The sequence below is a fragment of the Pseudophryne corroboree genome, unplaced genomic scaffold (assembly GCF_028390025.1).
Source record: "Pseudophryne corroboree isolate aPseCor3 unplaced genomic scaffold, aPseCor3.hap2 scaffold_451, whole genome shotgun sequence".
NCBI classification, from domain to species: Eukaryota; Metazoa; Chordata; class Amphibia; order Anura; family Myobatrachidae; genus Pseudophryne; species Pseudophryne corroboree.
The window spans coordinates 84,444-109,508 of NW_026970073.1; the positions used below are offsets into that span (position 1 = coordinate 84,444).

Below are 25,065 nucleotides of genomic sequence, written 5' to 3' on the forward strand. Positions count from 1 at the left end.
CACTAACTGATTGCGGCACAGCGACACTTTGCAAAAGCATATACTGAAAAACGCTAATAAGCATTCATCTAGAACGTTTCCTAGAAACATTTTAAAAAGTCAATAAAGTGGAGAGTTTTTGTAAGATGTTTCTTCCATCAACCAATGAAGAAACACATTGGTACTTTCCCATGATGAGTGAGTGCTTCAGGATCTCTTGCACTTACATGTGCAGCAGAGTACTGTAATGGAAGCATGCTGGGTCCATAACCCAGAGGTAGGCAGATTGAAACTATCCTCTGCTATATGCATTTTTTTTTGTTAATTAAAGTAATCCAAAACTGGGATTGACATTTTTGCTCTTTTATTTTTACTTAAAGTACAATAACTTTTACCATTTTAATTTGTTTTTTTAGTATATTGACAGTATTGTTTTCTTTCAAAAATCCACTTAATTTTCTTTACCCGATTATTAAAATGGTAATTGACAAAAACAAACTACATTGTCACCAGAAGAGCAATACAAAATGTACAAGTGATATATTAAAATCATCTTTCCAGCTTGAATTTCAATGATGCATTGGGGCAACGATTTTGTGAGAAACATCTTCACCCTTAAATAAAGATTTTCTTAATTCCTTACCTGTGTGCTAATTAGATATCACCTTGTTTTCACATTAAACAGACTTCCACATGAGAAAGCAGCAAGGATGCAGTGGCGTTAATGTTTCCTGGTGTCAACCTGTATTATTTCAGTAGATATTGAAATGAGGATGCATCTTGCTGCCTTTCCAATGTAGCAAGTTTAATTTAGTAATAGGTGAAAAACCATCCAAGAGCTGTTTAATCACTCAATTGGATTTTTTTGCCAGCATATTTCTTTTTCTCTGCAACCCACTGCTAAATTGTGCTTCCTAGCTGTTTTTATAAAATCACTGAATCAAATCTAACTCTGATTACATCAGAGAAGTCTAAATACCTAACACCATAACAGGGGGTTTGAAATTTTGACTTGTCTACTTAAAGATCACCAAAATCTGATAACAAGGTCAATTACATCCCTGGGTGGGATTGAACCACCAACCTTTTGGTTAATAGCCATACACACTAACTGATTGCGCCACAGCGACACTTTGTAAAAGTACATACTGACAAAGGCTAATAAACAATCATCTAGAACGTTTCCTAGAAAAACTTTAAAAAGTCAATAATCTGGAGTGTTTTTGTAAGATGTTTCTGCCATCAACCAATGAAGAAACATATTGGTACTTTCCCATGATGAGTGAATGCTTCAGGATCTCTTGCACTTACATGTGCAGCAGAGTACTGCAATGGAAGCATGCTGGCCCCATAACCCAGAGGTAGACAGATTGAAACTATCCTCTGCTATATGCATTTTTTTTGTTAAAGTAATCCAAAACTGGGATTGATATTTTTGCTCTTTTATTTTTACTTAAAGAACAATAACTTTTACCATTTTAATTTGTTTTAATAGTATATTGACAGTATTGTTTTCTTTCAAAAATTCACTTAATTTTCTTTTCTTTGTGCTAATTAGATATCACCTTGTTTTCACATTAAATAGACTTCCACATGAGAAAGCAGCAAGGATGCAGTGGCGTTAATGTTTCCTGGTGGTAGTGGGGGACTGTGTTTGTGCTTTCCTCTGGTCAGCTCTGGTAAAAGTCAGATTTCTTTGTCTCAGATCTTCCTCTAGCCTTGTTCTTATTTCGAGAGTTCCCTTGTGCTGCCTCAGTTGGATCTCCTTCACTTGACAGGGGGGTACCCGAGCAGCGACCCTCCCCAGCACTAGCCCAACTCCTACTTACCTGCCAGGTGAGATACTATGATCATGAAGGTGCTTCTCCCAGGGCAAGGCTCACCCATTGCACTCTGGGTGTGCTGCTCCTGCGATTTCCCCAAATGTGGGAAACTTGACTGCATAATTTGTGTTTCCCCTGGTCGGCTCTCGTATAATTCAGATCTCTTTGTCTCAGGTCTCTCTCCAGCCTAGTTTGCTGTCTGTTTCCACTTCTCTTTTCTTAAACCGCTCCCTTCTATGCCCTTGCGCACCTTAATTAAATCTAACTCTGATTACGTCAGAGAAGGCCAGGTACCCTACACCATAAGAGGGGGTTTGAAATTTTGACTTGTCTGCTTAAAGATCACCAAAATATGATCACAAGGTCAATTACATCACTGGGTGGGAACCTTTTGGTTAATAGCCCATGTAAGTGCAAGAGATCCTGAAGCACTCACTCATCATGGGAAAGTACCAATGTGTTTCTTACAAAAATTCTCCAGATTATTGACTTTTTAAAGTTTTTCTAGGAAACGTTCTAGATGAATGCTTATTAGCCTTTGTCAGTATGTACTTTGGCAAAGTGTCGCTGTGCCGCAATCAGTTAGTGTGTATGGCTATTAACCTAAAGGTTGGTGATTCAATCCCACCCAGGGACGTAATTGACCTTGTTATCAGATTTTGGTGATCTTTAAGTAGACAAGTCAAAATTTCAAACCCCCTCTTATGGTGTAGGGTACCCGGCCTTCTCTGATGTAATCAGAGTTAGATTTGATTAAGTGATTTTATAAAAAAACAGCTAGGAAGCACAATTTAGCAGTGGGTTGCATAGAAAAAAAATTATGCTGGCAGAGAAGTCCAATTGAGTGATTAAACAGCTCTTCATTTTCTGATTTTATGTTTATGCTAACAAATTTGCTCTCTGAAAAGTGTCCACAAAGCCAAGTCTCTGATTAACACCTTTTTAGGAATGGTTTTTCACCTATTACTGAATTAAACTTGCTTCATTGGAAAGGCAGCAAGATGCATCCTCATTTCAATGTCTACTGAAATAATACAGGTTGACACCAGGAAACATAAACTTCACTGCATCCTTGCTGCTTCCTCATGGGGAAGTCTGTTTAATGTGAAAACAAGGTGATATCTAATCAGCACACAGGTAAGGAATTAAGAAAATCTTTCTTTATGGGTGAAGATGTTTCTCACAAAATTGTTGCACCAAGGCATCATTGAAATTCAAGCTGGAAAGATGATTTTAATATATCACTTGTACATTTTGTACTGCTCTTCTGGTGACAATGTAGTTTGTTTTTGTCAATTACCATTTTAATAATAGGGTAAAGAAAATTAAGTGGATTTTTGAAAGAAAACAATACTGTCAATATACTATTAAAACAAATTAAAATGGTAAAAGTTATTGTACTTTAAGTAAAAATAAAAGAGCAAAAATATCAATCCCAGTTTTGGATTACTTTAATTAACAAAAAAACAATGCATATAGCAGAGGATAGTTTCAATCTGCCTACCTCTGGGTTATGGACCCAGCATGCTTCCATTACAGTACTCTGCTGCACATGTAAGTGCAAGAGATCCTGAAGCACTCACTCATCATGGGAAAGTACCAATGTGTTTCTTCATTGGTTGATGGAAGAAACATCTTACAAAAACTCTCCACATTATTGACTTTTTAAAATGTTTCTAGGAAACATTCTAGATGAATGCTTATTAGCCTTTGTCAGTATGTACTTTTGAAAAGTGTCGCTGTGGCGCAATCAGTTAGTGTATAAGGCTATTAACCAAAAGGTTGGCGGTTCAATCCCACCCAGGGACGTAATTGACCTTGTTATCAGATTTTGGTGATCTTTAAGTAGACAAGTCAAAATTTCAAACCCCCTCTTATGGTGTAGGATACCTGGCCTTCTCTGATGTAATCAGAGTTAGATTTGATTAAGTGATTTTATAAAAAAACAGCTAGGAAGCACAATTTAGCAGTGGGTTGCAGAGAAAAAGAAAAATGCTGGCAGAAAAATCAAATTGAGTGATTAAACAGCTCTTCATTTTCTGGCTTTATTTTTATGCTAACAAATTTGTTCTCTGAAAAGTGTCCACAAAGCCAAGTCTCTGATTAACACCTTTGTAGGGATGGTTTTTAACCTATTACTAAATTAAACTTGCTTCATTGGAAAGGCAGCAAGATGCATCCTCATTTCAATGTCTACTGAAATAATACAGGTTGACACCAGGAAACATTAACGCCACTGCATCCTTGCTGCTTTCTCATGTGGAAGTCTGTTAAATGTGAAAACAAGGTGATATCTAATTAGCACACAGGTAGGGAATTAAGAAAATCTTTATTTAAGGGTGAAGATGTTTCTCACAAAATCGTTACCTCAATGCATCATTGAAATTCAAGCTGAAAAGATGATTTTAATATATCACTTGTACATATAGGGGTATATGCAATAGCGGGCGAATTTCAGAAAAAGGCGAATTCCGGAACGTTTTCGCCTCAAAAAATCAATTCGCCTATGCAGTGCAGTACTTTTTCGCAAAAAAAACGGACCGTCAAAATTCGCCTTTTCTCAATTCGCCTTTTTCCGCATTCGCCTTTTCTGCAATGGTACAGATGCTGCAATTCGCCTCCAGCATATTCAATTCAAGTTTGGAAATTCGCCTGCAGTGCTTTTAGACAGCAAATTCGCGATTTTCAATCCGCCACACTTTGGAGGGTGAAAACAAATAAAAAAATTTTAAACATGGTTTTTTTTGTGTTTTTTTTTTGGGAATAGCAGATCTATTTATATTAGAAGGGATTAGGTTTTTTTTTTTTTTTTGGGGGAGGCACAAATATTATTTATATATTTTTTAAAATATTATTTTTTTTTTATTATTTTTTTTTTATTGCTGGAACGGTAAAATCAGAAAAAAAAATGGCGTGGGGTCCCCCCTCCAAAGCATAACCAGCCTCGGGCTCATTGAGCTGGTCCTGGTTCTAAAAATGCGGGGAAAAAATTGACAGGGGATCCCCCGTATTTTTAAAACCAGCACCGGGCTCTGCGCCTGATGCTGGTGCCAAAAATACGGGGGACAAAACGAGTAGGGGTCCCCCGTATTTTTAACACCAGCATCGGGCTCCACTAGCTGGACAGATAATGCCACAGCCGGGGGTCACTTTTATGCCGTGCCCTGCGGCCGTGGCATCAAATATCCAACTAGTCACCCCTGGCCGGGGTACCCTGGGGGAGTGGGGACCCCTTCAATCAAGGGGTCCCCCCCCCCAGCCACCCAAGGGCCAGGGGTGAAGCCCGAGGCTGTCCGCCCCCCATCCAATGGGCTGCGGATGGGGAGGCTGATAGCCTTTGTTGTAAAAGAAAGATATTGTTTTTTCCAGTAGTACTACAAGTCCCAGCAAGCCTCCCCCGCAAGCTGGTACTTGGAGAACCACAAGTACCAGCATGCGGGAGAAAAACGGGCCCGCTGGTACCTGTAGTTCTAATGGAAAAAAAATACCCAAATAAAAACAGGACACAGACACCGTCGACAGTAAAACTTTATTACACACTGCCGACACACACATACTTACCTATGTTCACACGCCGACATCGGTCCTCTTCTCCATGTAGAATCCCGGGGTACCTGAAAATAAAAGATCAATATACTCACCTCAACCAGGCTCCAGAGATAAATCCACGTACTTGGCAAAAAAAGAAAACGAACAACCGGACCTGCGGACCGAAAGGGGTCCCATGCTGACACATGGGACCCCTCTCCCCGAATGCCGGGACATCACGTGACTCCTGTCACTGATGTCCCTTCAGCCAATCAGGAAGCGCTACTGCCGTGGCGCTCACCTGATTGGCTGGACGCCGTCTGTACTCTGACAGCGCCTCGCAAAGCCGCTCCATTACTTTCAATGGTGGGAACTTAGCGGTTAGCGGTGGGGTCACCCGCCGGTCAGCCGCTGACCGGCGGGTGACCTCACCGCTAGCCGCTAAGTTCCCACCATTGAATATAATGGAGGGAGCTGTGCGATGCGCTGTCACAGCGATCAGCCAATCAGGTGAGCGCAACGAAGTTGCGCTTCCTGATTGGCTTAGAGACCTGTCAGTAACAGCTGTCACTGACAGATCTTAATCGTGGAAAGGTGTCCCATGTGTCAGTATGGGACCCCTTTCAGTCCGTTTTTGGTGCGGGTAAATGCGTTTTCTTTTTTTGCCAAGTACGTGGATTTATCTCTGGACCCTGGTTAAGGTGAGTATATTGAACTTTGCTTTTCAGGTACCCCGGGATTCTACATGGAGAAGAGGACCGATGTCGGCGTGTGAACATAGGTAAGTATGTGTGTGTCGGCAGTGTGTAATAAAGTTTTACTGTCGACGGTGTCTGTGTCCTGTTTTTATTTGGGTATTTTTTTTCCATTAGAACTACAGGTACCAGCGGGCCCGTTTTTCTCCCGCATGCTGGTACTTGTGGTTCTCCAAGTACCAGCTTGCGGGGGAGGCTTGCTGGGACTTGTAGTACTACTGGAAAAAACAATATCTTTCTTTTACAACAAAGGCTATCAGCCCCCCCATCCGCAGCCCATTGGATGGGGGGGGACAGCCTCGGGCTTCACCCCTGGCCCTTGGGTGGCTGGGGGGGGGACCCCTTGATTGAAGGGGTCCCCACTCCCCCAGGGTACCCCGGCCAGGGGTGACTAGTTGGATATTTGATGCCACGGCCGCAGGGCACGGCATAAAAGTGACCCCCGGCTGTGGCATTATCTGTCCAGCTAGTGGAGCCCGATGCTGGTGTTAAAAATACGGGGGACCCCTACTCGTTTTGTCCCCCGTATTTTTGGCACCAGCATCAGGCGCAGAGCCCGGTGCTGGTTTTAAAAATACGGGGGATCCCCTGTCAATTTTTTCCCCGCATTTTTAGAACCAGGACCAGCTCAATGAGCCCGAGGCTGGTTATGCTTTGGAGGGGGGACCCCACGCCATTTTTTTTTCTGATTTTACCGTTCCAGCAATAAAAAAAAAAAAATTATTTTAAAAAATATATAAATAATATTTGTGCCTCCCCCCCCCAAAAAAAAAGTACCTAATCCCTTCTAATATAAATAGATCTGCTATTCCCAAAAAAAAAAAACACCAATAAAAACATTTTTAAAATTTGTCCCGGCATTTGGGACAAAGGGGTTTGATGTGAAAACATTGGACCCCTTTCATTAGTCCGCTGGATCGGTGTGCGTTTTTTTGTTTTGCCAAGTACGTGGATTATCTCTCTGGACGTGGATGTACCTCTGGACGCTGGAAGGTGAGTATGATTTTTTGACAGGTACCCTCGGTTCGTCGGAGATCGTTGCAGTCGGCGTGTCAACATAGGTGAGATGGATTGCCCAGAACTCCCTTTGACCAAAATCACCCTGGCATGTCCAAAGTGCAGCCCTCCGGCACTTGCGTCACTACACATCCAAACATTCCATGAAACAGCAATGCTGGTCAGGGAATGTTTGGATGTGTAGTGACGCAAGTGCTGGAGGTTTGCATTTGGACCCATTGTTCCCCGCTTGTGTTGTGTGGACTGTATGTACCTCTTCCTTCCAGTCCCAGGGTGACACTATTACCCACATCTGGTAGCTCATACTGTTCTCTTCCACAGGTCCTGCGTTGTATCTTCCCAAGTGGCGTGGATGTGAGGAGACACGGCATTTCACCTGATGTTCCATGGGAGACCCTACTGGTGATGTGGACCTGACCCTCCGCCATGTAGCAGACAACCCCCTCAGGTGAGATGTATTGCCCAAAACTCCCTTATCCAAAATCACCCTGGCATGCCCAAAGTGCAGCCCTCCGGCACTTGCGTCACTACACATCCAAACATTCCATGAAACAGCAATGCTGGTCAGGGAATGTTTGGATGTGTAGTGACACAAGTGCTGGAGGTTTGCATTTGGACCCATTGTTCCCCGCTTGTGTTGTGTGGACTGTATGTACCTCTTCCTTCCAGTCCCAGGGTGACACTATTACCCACATCTGGTAGCTCATACTGTTCTCTTCCACAGGTCCTGCGTTGTATCTTCCCAAGTGGCGTGGATGTGAGGAGACAGATCCCCTGATGTTCCCTGGGAAATCTACTTACATACAATTCAACTGCATTACAAATTTTAATAAAAACCACAGGAAACTTCTATTTTTAAAAGTTTATTGAAGAAATTTTTTTTTAAATAAAGTTTGAAAGTTAATTAAAACAAAAAAGTAGTTTGTTCTTCTTTACATTCTTTTCTTGTGTATATAGATATCTGTGGGGAAAAGAAAAAAAAAGTATATTAAAGTAAAAACACACTAAATTCATGTTCATTTTTTCCAATGAAAATTTGTGGAACAACACAGCCCAGCATGAGCCATTGATGGGCGGTGTTGTTCTACAAAGGCATGCGGTTCAAAGTGAAAGAGTGTCGTCAGTGGTCAGTACTTTGACATGCTAACATTTGTGGAACAACACAGCCCAGCATGAGCCATTGCTGGGCGGTGTTGTTCTACAAAGGCATGCGGTTCAAAGTGAAAGAGTGTCGTCAGTGGTCAGTACTTTGACATGCTAACATTTGTGGAACAACACAGCCCAGCATGAGCCATTGCTGGGCGGTGTTGTTCTACAAAGGCATGCGGTTCAAAGTGAAAGAGTGTCGTCAGTGGTCAGTACTTTGACATGCTAACATTTGTGGAACAACACAGCCCAGCATGAGCCATTGCTGGGCGGTGTTGTTCTACAAAGGCATGCGGTTCAAAGTGAAAGAGTGTCGTCAGTGGTCAGTACTTTGACATGCTAACATTTGTGGAACAACACAGCCCAGCATGAGCCATTGCTGGGCGGTGTTGTTCTACAAAGGCATGCGGTTCAAAGTGAAAGAGTGTCGTCAGTGGTCAGTACTTTGACATGCTAACATTTGTGGAACAACACAGGCCAGCATGAGCCATTGCTGGGCGGTGTTGTTCTACAAAGGCATGCGGTTCAAAGTGAAAGAGTGTCGTCAGTGGTCAGTACTTTGACATGCTAACATTTGTGGAACAACACAGCCCAGCATGAGCCATTGCTGGGCGGTGTTGTTCTACAAAGGCATGCGGTTCAAAGTGAAAGAGTGTCGTCAGTGGTCAGTACTTTGACATGCTAACATTTGTGGAACAACACAGCCCAGCATGAGCCATTGCTGGGCGGTGTTGTTCTACAAAGGCATGCGGTTCAAAGTTTCTTGAATTAAACATGGTTCTACTCACCTTGGTACGCTCAACACAATCTTATGCCGTCCACTTCATTTTTCCTCAACAATCCTATGAATAAGTCAAAAACACAGACTAGTGAATAGTAAATTCACACAATGAAAGTCTACTGTACATCATTACAAAAAGGATTTTTTGAAGAAAAAGGGGGTATCAGAATAGCTCTTTGGCCCATCATACATGTAGCCGCAAGGAGCTTTCATCCGTTACCACACGCGCCCGCATACATGCCCGCGCATGTATGCCTACACAAAGCTCCTTGGTAGTACCCGGTCACGGGTGGGGAAGCCCAACAAATAATAAACAATAGTAAGAAAAACAACAAACTAATGGGAGGGGAAGACAGGGATACATGAAAAACATTTAAAATAAAATAAAATAATACGACCGGGTTTATGGTGGAAGTCTGTCCGGATCCTCTTCTTCCCCCTGATAGGGCGTGGATGTCCTGGGAGGCTGGGGAGTATGTCGACTGGCCCTCGGTGCCCATGCTGTTGAAGAATGTGCGGCTGGTGGTGGAGGCATCTGGGGGGTGGGGTACATCCCTGTATATCCCTGGTACATCTGTGACTGACTGTACTGGGATGGGACTTGAGGAAGGGTACGATGCGTCCTTGTGGCTTGAGACGGCGGATATGGTGGATCACCAGCGTGTTGATGAGCTGGTACTGGGAGCTTATCATAGATCATCTGCAGTGTGGTTGCCATGACCTGTTGGCTGGAAGCGGAGTGTCGATGACTATCCGACATGTTCTTATTGCTTTCTGCCAAACATGTGTTTTTTTCCACAAGCTTGACCAAGGAATCGGACATGATGTTAAGTATGTTCCTATTCTCCCTACGATCTTCAATTATGATCTGTAGTATTGTGGCCGTGCTGTCGGAAATAGTCTTCTGCAGTTCATGCAGATTGTTGGACATTTTCTCCATTGTCCTCTCAATGTTGTCCAGTCTGCTTCCCACAACATTTGTGTATGTATCCTGGCGTGTCCCAATCTCTGATGCCAGGGTGTGAACCCTCTGAACAGTTGAGGGATTCTGCCCTTCCTGGATGTCTGCCACCACATTCATTTGGGCAGCTGAAAAGAAAATTAGACAATATTATCCACATTCATCATACATTTTTTGGAAGGTTCACAATTCAATTTACTCACGCAGGGATGTAGCAACTGGATCATCCTGCACTTCCACCTCGTCATCCTCTGACGACCCCTGTAGGAGATCCGGCCTGAAGTACGAACCAATCCCCGAAGCTAGTCCGCTGCTGGTTCGTGGCACCACTGTTTGCAAAATAAATTTTGGAAAAGTTGATAAACTTTACACAACTACTGCCCCCCCCCCCCCCCCCACAAAAAAAACAAACAAACCTTCTCCATCCTGTGATGCCGCTGCTCCAGGAGCTCCACTTGTCCTCGTTTCGGAAGACTTTTCAAGGGTCTGGCTGGATACATCTGCACGGCTGTCCTCAAACCCAAGAAAAGTTTAACCCTGTAGACTCAAACAGATCGAGTGATGGGTCCACAAGGGTTGTGTCTTGAGGCTCTTCAGTCACAGTCCCAGAGCTCCTGGAGAGACGACGATCTGGTGATGGCCTGCGCGCAGGAGCTGTAGTTTGGCGCCCATCTTGTGGTGTGGTCGCCGACGGTGTCTGGTGCACAGGTGATAGTCTGTGCACTGATGTCGTCTGGTGCACAGGTGACCAACTGCGCGATGACGAACTGTGGCGCACAGGTGACGATCTGTGTGCTCGCGATGCTTGCGGCGCAGTTGATGGTCCGCGCGCTGCTGCCGATGCCTGCTGCACAGGTAACGGTCCGTGCGCTGGCGATGTCCTGTGCGCAGGTGATGTCCTCTGGGCAGGTCTGTCTGAAAAAAAAAAAAAAACATTAGCACATACAAAAAATTTAAAAGGAAATACAGCTCATGTGAATGTATTCTTACCATCAGACCTCCTTTTGGACGGCTGGTCTCCCGCCTTCCTCCGTCTTCTGGGCGGTTCTTCCTCCTCGAGAAAGCCAGCAGGACGGCTGGAGTCCACACCTCCGCGAACTCCTTCGACCATGACAGGGTTCAAGCGCCTTCTAATAACGTTCTCCCAGGATAGCCACTTCAAATTGAGAGCCGGGCCACCTCCCGTAGCTGTCTCATGTCGGCGCTGAATCCCCATCTTCTTCTTGGTCTGTCTGCGGCAATCACTGTACCGCTTCAAGCAATTTCGGGTGCTCCGACGGTTTCCAGAAATTGCAGTTACTTGACTGGCGATGGATTCCCAGATGTTCCGCTTTACCTTAAATGCTGTTTTCTGTGCCCTTGATCCATACAAAACGTCGTAGGACCTGTCGACGCAATCCACTAGGACACAGTTTTCCGCCTCAGTGTATCTGGGTCCACGCGGCTTTTTCTGTCCTGCTTCTTCACCAGAGGCTTCCTCCTCCGACTGCTCCTCTGGCTGGCTTCTTGCCTTTAGGGATTAAAAAAAAAAAAAAATTTTTTATTAAGATCGGTATGTACCTGTGAGTGTCAGTATCCCTGGCATTGCGCACCTATTACAGTAGGTGTGCATGGCATTGCACAAACTACAGTGGGTAAAGTTTGATGCTATTTGTGTCTGCATGTGTGGTTAAGTACCTTTTTACTAGGCTTTTTCTTGGACTTCTCATGGGCCCTTGACGACCGCGGCTGGTCACTAGATGCCTGGTCGGTCGCATCCGCCTCCTGGGTTGGCTCCCACTCCTCATTGCTTTGCAGGGATAGATCCGAGGGGGTGGGGGAAGGGGCGGATCGGGTTGGTTTGTCCCTTGACATCTCTGTTATAAAAAAAAAAAACATACATGTATAAATGGCTGACCCTCACAAAATGGCTGCCCCTTACAAAATGGCTGCCCCTTACAAAATGTCGACCAGGCTGTCGACTAAACTTGCTCCAAATCACCCCAAAATGGCCAGAAAGCATCCCTGCACACTCAGGAGGCACCCCACAGCAAAATTAGGCGGGAAAACACATGTTTGAAAAACAATCAGCAGCACATGTCAACCTGGCTGTCGACTCAACTTGCTCCAAATCACCCCAAAATGGCCAGAAAGCATCCCTGCACACTCAGGAGGCACCCCACAGCAAAATTAGGTGGGAAAACACATGTTTGAAAAACAATCAGCAGCACATGTCAACCTGGCTGTCGACTAAACTTGCTCCAAATCACCCCAAAATGGCCAGAAAGCATCCCTGCACACTCAGGAGGCACCCCACAGCAAAATTAGGCGGGAAAACACATGTTTGAAAAACAATCAGCAGCACATGTCAACCTGGCTGTCGACTCAACTTGCTCCAAATCACCCCAAAATGGCCAGAAAGCATCCCTGCACACTCAGGAGGCACCCCACAGCAAAATTAGGCGGGAAAACACATGTTTGAAAAACAATCAGCAGCACATGTCAACCTGGCTGTCGACTCAACTTGCTCCAAATCACCCCAAAATGGCCAGAAAGCATCCCTGCACACTCAGGAGGCACCCCACAGCAAAATTAGGCGGGAAAACACATGTTTGAAAAACAATCAGCAGCACATGTCAACCTGGCTGTCGACTCAACTTGCTCCAAATCACCCCAAAATGGCCAGAAAGCATCCCTGCACACTCAGGAGGCACCCCACAGCAAAATTAGGCGGGAAAACACATGTTTGAAAAACAATCAGCATCACATGTCAACATGGCTGTCGACTCAACTTGCTCCAAATCACCCCAAAATGACCAGAAAGCATCCCTGCACACTCAGGAGGCACCCCACATCAAAATTAGGCAGGAAAACACATGTTTGAAAAACAATCAGCAGCACATGTCAACCTGGCTGTCGACTAAACTTGCTCCAAATCACCCCAAAATGGCCAGAAAGCATCCCAACACACTCAGGGGGTACACCAATGCTAATAGAAGACCCAAAAAAGTCAATTAAAGAAAAAAAAAAACGTGAAAAACTACCCCAAAACACAAGTCTCCCCCCAAAAATGCAGCAACACAAGCAAGGGGCTATACACATACCTGCACACATGCACACATGCACAAACACCCCATGTACACCTCATGGCAACCCCCACTACACAAACACATACATGCAACACCAGACACACATGTGGTACTTACCTACAACTGTAGTAAAAGCTCCTAAAATGGCTCTGCTCCGGGGTAACAGGAATCCTCCTGACTGTCCTGGAATAAAGCCTGCTGGGGTGTCCAAAGATATCCACAGCAAACAACCAAATTGCTAGCTCTGCACCTCCTCACACCTCTCTGCAGGTTCACAAAATGGCTGCAGAGCACATGCAACAAACAAGCCCTAATATAGTGCTGCTTTGGGCGGGAAGGCGAATTCAGTACGCCCACTGATCGCCGATTGGCCGGAATCCGCCTGCAGGAGGGGCGAATCATTTTTTCATTGCATATTGCGAATCCAGGGTCCCGGCGACAGGGCTGCGGCTGGCGATAGCGGGCGAATCATACAGAGGCGGATCTAATGACGCGATTCGCCCGCTATTGCATATACCCCTTTGTATTGCTCTTCTGGTGACAATGTAGTTTGTTTTTGTCAATTACCATTTTAATAATAGGGTAAAGAAAATTAAGTGGATTTTTGAAAGAAAACAATACTGTCAATATACTATTAAAACAAATTAAAACAGTAAAAGTTATTGTACTTTAAGTAAAAATAAAAGAGCCAAAATATCAATCCCAGTTTTGGATTACTTTAATTAACAAAAAAAATGCATATAGCAGAGGACAGTTGCAATCTGCCTACCTCTGGGTTATAGGCCCAGCATGCTTCCATTGTAGTCCTCTGCTGCACATGTAAGTGCAAGAGATCCTGAAGCACTCACTCATCATGGGAAAGTACCAATGTGTTTCTTCATTGGTTGATGGAAGGAACATCTTACAAAAACTCTCCAGATTATTGACTTTTTAAAGTTTTTCTAGGAAACGTTCTAGATGAATGCTTATTAGCCTTTGTCAGTATGTACTTTCGCAAAGTGTCTCTGAGGCGCAAATAGTTAGCGTGTTCAGTTGTTAACCAAAAGGTTGGTGGTTCAATCCCACCTAGGGACGTAATTGACCTTGTTATCAGATTTTGGTGATCTTTAAGTAGACAAGTAAAGATTTCAAACCACATCTTATGGTGTAGGGTACCTGGCCTTCTCTGATGTAATCAGAGTTAGATTTGATTAAGTGATTTTATAAAAAAAACAGCCACGAAGCACAATTTAGCAGTGGGTTGCAGAGAAAAAGAAATATGCTGGCAGAAAAATCCAATTGAGTGATTAAACAGCTCTTCATTTTCTGGCTTTATTTTTATGCTAACAAATTTGTGCTCTGAAAAGTGTCCACAAAGCCAAGTATCTGATTAACAGCTTTGTAGGGATGGTTTTTCACCTATTATTAAATTAAACTTGCTTCATTGGAAAGGCAGCAAGATGCATCCTCATTTCAATGTCTACTGAAATAATACAGGTTGACACCAGGAAACATAAACGTCACTGCATCCTTGCTGCTTCCTCATGGGGAAGTCTGTTTAATGTGAAAACAAGGTGATATCTAATGATCACACAGGTAAGGAATTAAGAAAATCTTTCTTTATGGGTGAAGATGTTTCTCACAAAATTGTTGCACCAAGGCATCATTGAAATTCAAGCTGGAAAGATGATTTTAATATATCACTTGTACATTTTGTACTGCTCTTCTGGTGACAATGTAGTTTGTTTTTGTCAATTACCATTTTAATAATAGGGTAAAGAAAATTAAGTGGATTTTTGAAAGAAAACAATACTGTCAATATACTATTAAAACAAATTAAAATGGTAAAAGTTATTGTACTTTAAGTAAAAATAAAAGAGCAAAAATATCAATCCCAGTTTTGGATTACTTTAATTAACAAAAAACAATGCATATAGCAGAGGATAGTTTCAATCTGCCTACCTCTGGGTTATGGACCCAGCATGCTTCCATTACAGTACTCTGCTGCACATGTAAGTGCAAGAGATCCTGAAGCACTCACTCATCATGGGAAAGTACCAATGTGTTTCTTCATTGGTTGATGGAAGAAACATCTTACAAAAACTCTCCACATTATTGACTTTTTAAAATGTTACTAGGAAACATTCTAGATGAATGCTTATTAGCCTTTGTCAGTATGTACTTTTGAAAAGTGTCGCTGTGGCGCAATCAGTTAGTGTATAAGGCTATTAACCAAAAGGTTGGTGGTTCAATCCCACCCAGGGACGTAATTGACCTTGTTATCAGATTTTGGTGATCTTTAAGTAGACAAGTCAAAATTTCAAACCCCATCTTATGGTGTAGGATACATGGCCTTCTCTGATGTAATCAGAGTTAGATTTGATTAAGTGATTTTATAAAAAAAACAGCTAGGAAGCACAATTTAGCAGTGGGTTGCAGAGAAAAAGAAAAATGCTGGCAGAAAAATCCAATTGAGTGATTAAACAGCTCTTCATTTTCTGGCTTTATTTTTATGCTAACAAATTTGTTCTCTGAAAAGTGTCCACGAAGCCAAGTCTCTGATTAACACCTTTGTAGGGATGGTTTTTAACCTATTACTAAATTAAACTTGCTTCATTGGAAAGGCAGCAAGATGCATCCTCATTTCAATGTCTACTGAAATAATACAGGTTGACACCAGGAAACATTAACGCCACTGCATCTTTGCTGCTTTCTCATGTGGAAGTCTGTTAAATGTGAAAACAAGGTGATATCTAATTAGCACACAGGTAGGGAATTAAGAAAATCTTTATTTAAGGGTGAAGATGTTTCTCACAAAATCGTTACCTCAATGCATCATTGAAATTCAAGCTGAAAAGATGATTTTAATATATCACTTGTACATTTTGTATTGCTCTTCTGGTGACAATGTAGTTTGTTTTTGTCACTTACCATTTTAATAATAGGGTAAAGAAAATTAAGTGGATTTTTGAAAGAAAACAATACTGTCAATATACTATTAAAACAAATTAAAACGGTAAAAGTTATTGTACTTTAAGTAAAAATAAAAGAGCCAAAATATCAATCCCAGTTTTGGATTACTTTAATTAACAAAAAAAATGCATATAGCAGAGGACAGTTGCAATCTGCCTACCTCTGGGTTATAGGCCCAGCATGCTTCCATTGTAGTCCTCTGCTGCACATGTAAGTGCAAGAGATCCTGAAGTACTCACTCATCATGGGAAAGTACCAATGTGTTTCTTCATTGGTTGATGGAGGGAACATCTTACAAAAACTCTCCAGATTATTGACTTTTTAAAGTTTTTCTAGGAAACGTTCTAGATGAATGCTTATTAGCCTTTGTCAGTATGTACTTTCGCAAAGTGTCTCTGAGGCGCAAATAGTTAGCGTGTTCAGTTGTTAACCAAAAGGTTGGTGGTTCAATCCCACCTAGGGACGTAATTGACCTTGTTATCAGATTTTGGTGATCTTTAAGTAGACAAGTAAAAATTTCAAACCACATCTTATGGTGTAGGGTACCTGGCCTTCTCTGATGTAATCAGAGTTAGATTTGATTAAGTGATTTTATAAAAAAAACTGCCACGAAGCACAATTTAGCAGTGGGTTGCAGAGAAAAAGAAATATGCTGGCAGAAAAATCCAATTGAGTGATTAAACAGCTCTTCATTTTCTGGCTTTATTTTTATGCTAACAAATTTGTGCTCTGAAAAGTGTCCACAAAGCCAAGTATCTGATTAACACCTTTGTAGGGATGGTTTTTCACCTATTATTAAATTAAACTTGCTTCATTGGAAAGGCAGCAAGTGATGTCATCCAAGCAGTGGGTCAAAGTTGGCTTCAAACCTCGTCTGCTTATGAAAAGAGAAAAGGGGTATGCAGGGCATGGCGGCCTTTTGCGGTGCTTGGATGACCCCTAGTTCGCATTAAATAATGCAGTCGAGTTTCCCACATTTGGGGAAATCACAGGGGTCAGCATACCCAGAATGCAATGAATGAACCGCACCCTGGGAGAACAGTCTTCATGACCATGGTATCTCCTATGCAAAATAAGTATGATTTGGGATAGGGCTGGGGAGGGCCGCTGCTCAGGCACATCTCTGTCAAGTAAAGGAGATTCAACTGAGGCAGCACAAGGGAACTCTTATCTGGGGACAACAACTGCAGGGAGAACACATATTTTCAGATGAACATGGGAGGGCAGAAGGCTGCCTAATACTGAAGCACCCCCAAACAACAAACCAAATGCAACAACTAGTGCAAGCATTCCTGGGGGAAGGCCTGCAGCAGATGGATTTGCATATGGCGATGTCATCCAAGCAGAGGGTCAAAGTTGGCTTCAACCCTCGTCTGCATATGAAAAGAGAAAAGATGCGTGCAGGGCATGGCGGCCTTTTGCGGCACTTGGATGACCCCTAGTTCGCATTAAACACCTCCACCCTCCGTCGGTGTGGGGCTCATGTTGGCTATGCCCCAGCCCCTGAAGCATTCAAGCTGATTTCTTGCAGCAGCTGGGCACTGTAACAGCTCCAGAGCTGCTCTGTAAGGCAAGTAAAAGGGTGTGGGCCCTGCAGCACTACCTGTAGTTCGCATTGTGCGAGACCCCTAGTTCGCATTAAACACCCCCACCCTCCTTCAGTGTGGGGCTCATGTTGGCCATGCCCCAGCCCCTGAAGCATTCACGCTGATTTCTTGCAGCAGCTGGGCACTGTAACAGCTCAAGAGCTGCTCTGTAAGGCAAGTAAAAGGGTGTGGGCCCTGCAGCACTACTTGTAGTTTGCATTGTGCATTGGAAGGCACAAAGTAAGCAGACGGGAGGAGAAGTCAGGATAGTGCACAAGGGTATAGACGGGAGGGGCTCAAGAAAAAAGAAGTGGAAACAGACAGCAAACTAGGCTTCCAATGCACAATGCAAACTACAGGTAGTGCTGCAGGGCCCACACCCTTTTACTTGCCTTACAGAGCAGCTCTGGAGCTGTTTAATCACTCAATTGGATTTTTCTGCCAGCATAATTTTTCTCTTACGTCCTAGAGGATGCTGGGGACTCCGTAAGGACCATGGGGGATAGACGGGCTCCGCAGGAGACATGGGCACTTTAAGAAAGACTTTAGATCTGGGTGTGCACTGGCTCCTCCCTCTATGCCCCTCCTCCAGACCTCAGTTTACTACTGTGCCCAGAGGAGACTGGGTGCTTTTCAGGGAGCTCTCCTGAGTTTCCTGACAGAAAGTATATTTGTTAGATTTTTTTATTTTCAGGGAGCCTGCTGGCAACAGACTCCCTGCATCGAGGGGCGGAGGGGAGAGATGCACACATACTTCTGTGAGTTGATAGGCTCTGCTTCTTAGGCTACTGTACAGCATTAGCTCCAGAGGGATCGGTACGCAGGTCTCACCCTCGCCGTCCGTCCCAGAGCCGCGCCGCCGTCCCCCTCGCAGAGCCGGAAGATAGAAGCCGGGTGAGTATGAGAAGAAAAGAAGACTTCAGAGGCGGCGGAAGACTTCATGATCTTCACTGAGGTAACGCACAGCAGTAAAGCTGTGCTCCATTGCTCCCATACACCTCACACACGGCAGTCAGTGTAAGGGTGAAGGGCGCAGGGGGGACGCCCTGGGCAGCAATATAGACCTCTCTTTGGCAAAATAAATATATATGCAGCTAGGCACTGTATATATATATAAGAGCCCCCGCCATTTTTTTACTATATTTGAGCGGGACAGAAGCCCGTCGCTGAGGGGGTGGGGCTTCTCCCTCAGCACTCACCAGCGCCATTTTCTCCACAGCACCGCTGAGGGGAAGCTCCACGGACTCTCCCCTGCTTATACCACGGTAGAAAGAGGGTCTTAAAGAAGAGGGGGGCACATAATTAGGCGCATATATATATGGAAATACAGCGCTACTGGGTAAACATAAAATTATTGTGTTTTTTTCCTGGGTCATATAGCGCTGGGGTGTGTGCTGGCATACTCTCTCTCTCTGTCTCTCCAAAGGGCCTTGTTGGGGAACTGTCCTCAGATAAGAGGATTCCCTGAGTGTATGGTGTGTCGGTACACGTGTGTCGACATGTCTGAGGTAGAAGGCTCTCCTAGAGAGGAGCAGGAGCAAATTAATGTGGTGTCTCCATCGACAACGCCGACACCTGACTGGATGGATATGTGGAATGTTTTAAGTGCTAATGTAAACTTATTACACAAGAGATTAGACAAAGCTGAAGCTAGGGAACAGTCAGGGAGTCAACCCATGCCTGTCCCTATGTCGCAGGGACCTTCGGGGTCTCAAAAGCGCCCACTATCCCAAATAGTTGACACAGATACCGACACGGATTCTGACTCCAGTGTCGACTACGATGATGCAAAGTTACAGCCAAAATTGGCTAAATGTATTCGATATATGATTATTGCAATAAAAGATGTTTTGCACATCACAGAGTCCCCTGTCCCTGACACGAGGGTACACATGTATAAGGGAAAGAAACCTGAGATAACCTTTCCCCCCTCACATGAGTTGAACGAATTATGTGAAAAAGCTTGGGAATCTCCAGACAAAAAGCTGCAGATTCCCAAAAGGATTCTTATGGCGTATCCTTTCCCGCCAATGGACAGGATACGGTGGGAATCCTCCCCTAGGGTGGATAAAGCATTGACACGCTTATCCAAAAAGGTAGCGCTGCCATCCCAGGATACGGCTACCATCAGGGACCCTGCTGACCGCAAGCAGGAGGTTACCCTAAAGTCCATTTACACACATTCTGGTACCTTACTCAGACCGGCGATTGCGTCGGCCGGGGTTGTAGCGCGGTGGCAGCATGGACAGATACCTTATCAGCAGAGATTGAGACCCTAGATAAGGATGCTATGTTATTGACCATAGGGCATATAAAAGATGCTGTCCTATATATGAGAGATGCTCAAAGTGACATTAGTCTACTGGGTTCTAGAATAAACGCTATGTCGATTTCTGCTAGACGAGTCCTATGGACCCGGCAATGGACAGGTGATGCCGACTCAAAAAGGCATATGGAGGTTTTACCTTACAGGGGTGAGGAATTGTTTGGGGAAGGTCTCTCGGACCTAGTCTCCACAGCTACAGCTGGTAAATCAAATTTTTTGCCTTATATTCCCTCACAGCCTAAGAAAGCACCACATTATCAAATGCAGTCCTTTCGATCACAGAGAAACAAGAAAGTACGAGGTGCGTCCTTTCTTGCCAGAGGTAAGGGCAGAGGGAAGAAGCTGCACAACACAGCTAGTTCCCAGGAACAGAAGTCCTCCCTGGCCTCTACAAAATCCACCGCATGACGCTGGGGCTCCGCTAAAGGAGTCCGCCCAGTTGGGGGCACGTCTTCGAGTTTTCAGCCACATCTGGGTTCATTCGCAGGTGGATACCTAGGCAATAGAAATTGTTTCTCAGGGTTACAAGCTGAAATTCGAAGAAGTGCCTCCTCGCCGGTTTTTCAAATCGGCCCTACCATCTTCTCCCCAGGAAAGGGAGATAGTGTTAAATGCAATTCACAAATTGTATCTTCAACAGGTGGTGGTCAAGGTTCCCCTGCTTCAACAAGGAAAGGGAAATTATTCGACCCTGTTTGTAGTCCCAAAACCGGACGGTTTGGTCAGACCCATATTAAATTTAAAATCCCTGAACCTATACTTGAAAAGGTTCAAGTTCAAGATGGAATCGCTAAGAGCGGTCATCGCCAGCCTAGAAGGGGGGGATTTTATGATATCTCTGGACATAAAGGATGCATACCTTCATGTACTCATTTATCCACCTCATCAGGCGTACCTAAGATTTGCGGTACAGTATTGTCATTACCAATTTCAGACGTTGCCGTTTGGTCTCTCCAGAATTTTCTCCGAGAATTTTCACCAAGGTAATGACGGAAATTATGGTGCTCCTGCGAAAGCAAGGTGTCACAATTATCCCGTACTTGAACGATCTCCTCATAAAAGCGAGATCAAGAGAGCAGTTGCTGAACAGCGTATAACTTTCACTGAAGGTGTTACAGCAACACGGCTGGATTCTCAATATCCCGAAGTCGCAGTTGGTTCCTACGACTCGTCTGACTTTGCTTGGGCATTATTCTGGATACGGACCAGAAAAGGGTTTATCTTCCGATAGAAAAGGCCCAGGAACTCATGACTCTGGTCAGGAACCTATTGAAACCAAAACAGGTGTCAGTGCATCACTGCACTCGAGTCCTGGGAATGATGGTGGCATCATACGAGGCCATTCCCTTCGGCAGGTTCCATGCGAGGATCTTGCAATGGGACCTACTGGACAAATGGTCTGGGTCACATCTACAGATTCATCAGTTGATCACCCTGTCCCCCAGGGCCAGGGTATCTCTCCTGTGGTGGCTGCAGAGTGCTCACCTTCTAGAGGGCCGCAGGTTCGGCATTCAGGACTGGATCCTGGTGACCACGAACGCGAGCCTCCGAGGTTGGGGAGCAGCCACACAGGGAAGAAATTTCCAAGGTCTTTGGTCAAGTCAGGAGACTTGTCTTCACATCAACATCCTGGAGCTAAGGGCCATATACAACGCCCTATGTCAAGCGGAGACCTTACTTCGCGACCAACCAGTTCTGATCCAGTCAGACAACGTCACCGCAGTAGTTCATGTAAACCGCCAAGGCGGCACAAGGAGCAGAGTGGCGATGGCGGAAGCAACCAGAATTCTTCGCTGGGCGGAGAATCATGTAAGCGCACTGTCAGCAGTGTTCATTCCGGGAGTGGACAACTGGGAAGCAGACTTCCTCAGCAGACACGACCTACATCCAGGAGAGTGGGGACTCCATCAGGAAGTCTTCGCACAGATTGCAAGTCGGTGGGGACTGTTCCAGATAGACATGATGGCGTCCCGCCTCAACAAAAAGCTACAGAGGTATTGCACCAGGTCAAGAGACCCTCAGGCAGTAGCTGTAGACGCCCTAGTGACACCGTGGGTGTTCCGGTCGGTCTATGTATTTCCTCCTCTACCTCTCATACCCAAGGTGTTGATAATAGTAAGAAAAAGAGGAGTAAGAACAATTCTCATTGTTCCAGATTGGCCGCGAAGGACCTGGTATCCAGATCTGCAGGAAATGCTCACAGAAGATCCGTGGCCACTTCCTCTAAGACAGGACCTGTTGCAACAGGGGCCCTGTCTGTTCCAAGACTTACCGCAGCTGCGTTTGACGGCATGGCGGTTGAACGCCGGATCCTAGCGGAAATGGGTATTCCAGATGAGGTCATTCCTACGCTAATAAAGGCTAGGAAGGACGTGACATCTAAACATTATCACTGTATATGGCGAAAATATGTTTCTTGGTGTGAGGCCAGGAATGCTCATACGGAAGAATTCCACCTGGGCCACTTCCTTCACTTCCTACAAACTGGAGTGAATTTGGGCCTAAAATTAGGCTCTATTAAGGTTCAGATTTTGGCCTTATCCATTTTCTTTCAAAAGGAATTGGCCTCTCTTCCTGAAGTAAGTACAAACTTTTGTGAAGGGAGTACTGCATATTCAGCCTCCTTTTGTACCTCCGGTGGTCCCTTGGGACCTTAACGTGGTGTTAAGGTTATGGTTTGAACCACTTAAAATGGTGGAGTTTAAATATCTCACTTGGAAGGTGGTCATGTTATTAGCCTTGGCTTCCGCTAGGCGAGTGTCGGAATTAGCAGCTTTATCACATAAAATCCCCTATCTGGTTTTCCATATGGATAGAGCGGAATTGCAGACCCGTCCTCAATTCCTGCTAAAAGTGGACTCATCCTTTCATATGAACCAACCTATTGTGGTGCCTGTGGCTACGCGTGACTTGGAGGATTCCGAGTCCCTTGATGTGGTCAGGGCTTTGAAAATTTACGTGGCCAGAACGGCTAGAGTCAGAAAAACAGAAGCACTGTTTGTCCTGTATGCAGCCAACAAGATTGGCACCCCTGCTTCAAAGCAGACTATTGCTCTCTGGATCTGTAACACGATTCAGCAGGCGCATTCTATGGCGGGATTGCCGTTGCTTAATTCAGTCAAGGCCCATTCCACTAGGAAGGTGGGCTCTTCTTGGGCAGCTGCCCGAGGGGTCTCGGCACTACAGCTGTGCCGAGCTGCTACTTGGTCGGGTTCAAACACCTTTGCAAAGTTCTATAAGTTTGATACCCTGGCTGAGGAGGACCTCCTGTTTGCTCAATCGGTGCTGCAGAGTCATCCGCAGGAGCCCGTTTGGGAGCTTTGGTATAATCCCCATGGTCCTTACGGAATCCCCAGCATCCTCTAGGACGTAAGAGAAAATAAGATTTTAAACCTACCGGTAAATCTTTTTCTCGTAGTCCGTAGAGGATGCTGGGTGCCCGTCCCAAGTGCGGACTACTTCTGCAAGACTTGTATATAGTTATTGCTTACATAAGGGTTATATGTTAGTTTTCATCGGTCTTGGACTGATGCTATGTTGTTTTCATACTGTTAACTGGGTAGTATATCACAAGTTATACGGTGTGATTGGTGTGGCTGGTATGAATCTTGACCTTGGATTAACAAAAATCCTTTCCTCGTACTGTCCGTCTCCTCTGGGCACAGTTTCTCTAACTGAGGTATGGAGGAGGGGCATAGAGGGAGGAGCCAGTGCACACCCAGATCTAAAGTCTTTCTTAAAGTGCCCATGTCTGCTGCGGCGCCCGTCTATCCCCCATGGTCCTTACGGAGTCCCCATCATCCTCTACGGACTACGAGAGAAAAAAATTTACCGGTAGGTTTAAAATGTTATTTTTTTCTCTGCAACCCACTGCTAAATTGTGCTTCCTAGCTGTTTTTTATAAAATCACTTAATTAAATCTAACTCTGATTACGTCAGAGAAGGCCAGGTACCCTACACCATAAAAGGGGGTTTGAAATTTTGACTTGTCTACTTAAAGATCACCAAAATCTGATCACAAGGTCAATTACATCCCTGGGTGGGATTGAACCACCAACCTTTTGATTAATAGCCCATGTAAGTGAAAGAGATCCTGAAGCACTCACTCATCATGGGAAAGTACCAATGTGTTTCTTACAAAAATTCTCCAGATTATTGACTTTTTAAAGTTTTTCTAGGAAACGTTCTAGATGAATGCTTATTAGCCTTTGTCAGTATTTACTTTTGCAAGGTGTCTATGTGGCGCAATCGGTTAGCATGTTTGGCTATTAACCAAAAGGTTGGTGGTTCAATCCCACCCAGGGATGTAATTGACCTTGTAATCAGATTTTGGTGATCTTTAAGTAGACAAGTCAAAATTTCAAACCCCCTCTTATGGTGTAGGGTACCTGGCCTTCTCTGATGTAATCAGAGTTAGATTTAATTAAGTGATTTTATAAAAAACAGCTAGGAAGCACAATTTAGCAGTGGATTGCAGAGAAAAAAAAATTATGCTGGCAGAAAAGTCCAATTGAGTGATTAAACAGCTCTTCATTTTCTGACTTTATTTTTATGCTAACAAATTTGCTCTCTGAAAAGTGTCCACAAAGCCAAGTCTCTGATTAACACCTTTGTAGGAATGTTTTTTCACCTATTACTGAATTAAACTTGCTTCATTGGAAAGGCAGCAAGATGCATCCTCATTTCAATGTCTACTGAAATAATACAGGAAACCAGGAAACATAAACGTTACTGCATCCTTGCTGCTTTCTCATGTGGAAGTCTGTTTAATGTGAAAACAAGGTAATATCTAATCAGCACACAGGTAAGGAATTAAGAAAATCTTTCTTTATGGGTGAAGATGTTTCTCACAAAATTGTTGTCCGAATGCATCATTGAAATTCAAGATGGAAGATGATTTTAATATATCACTTGTACATTTTGCATTGCTCTTCTGATGACAATGTAGTTTGTTTTTGTCAATTACCATTTCAGTAATAGGGTAAAGAAAATTAAGTGGATTTTTTAAAGAAAACAATGCTGTCAATATACTATTAAAACAAATTAAAATGATAAAAGTTATTGTACTTTAAGTAAAAATAAAAGAGCCAAAATATCAATCCCAGTTTTTGATTACTTTAATTATAAAAAAAAAATGCACATA

The 25,065-nt window shown here is 44.0% G+C and overlaps 1 protein-coding gene, 1 non-coding gene and 1 pseudogene across 2 annotated transcripts; 1 reads left to right on the plus strand and 2 right to left on the minus strand.

Moving 5' to 3' along the window:
• Positions 1-1,800: 1,800 nt before the first annotated feature.
• LOC135026923 (U1 spliceosomal RNA) lies at positions 1,801-1,963 on the plus strand. Its single transcript, XR_010223484.1, has one exon. It is a non-coding gene; the product is annotated as a U1 spliceosomal RNA (small nuclear RNA).
• Positions 1,964-8,998: 7,035 nt separating this feature from the next.
• Positions 8,999-10,518, minus strand: LOC135026890 (uncharacterized). The gene is made up of 3 exons (XM_063953662.1): positions 10,407-10,518; positions 10,194-10,319; positions 8,999-10,118 (listed from the first exon to the last, which is right to left on the minus strand). The coding sequence occupies exon 3, from the start codon at positions 10,108-10,110 to the stop codon at positions 9,433-9,435; it is 678 nt and encodes a 225-aa protein (XP_063809732.1). The 5' UTR covers positions 10,111-10,118; positions 10,194-10,319; positions 10,407-10,518; the 3' UTR covers positions 8,999-9,432.
• A 6,393-nt stretch (positions 10,519-16,911) lies between these two features.
• On the minus strand, positions 16,912-17,090 carry LOC135026982 (U1 spliceosomal RNA; annotated as a pseudogene).
• Positions 17,091-25,065: the final 7,975 nt, after the last annotated feature.

Excerpts from the sequence above, each read along its gene's own strand:
- LOC135026890 (XM_063953662.1), bottom strand. The coding sequence starts at position 10,110 with ATGAATGTGGTGGCAGACATCCAGGAAGGGCAGAATCCCTCAACTGTT.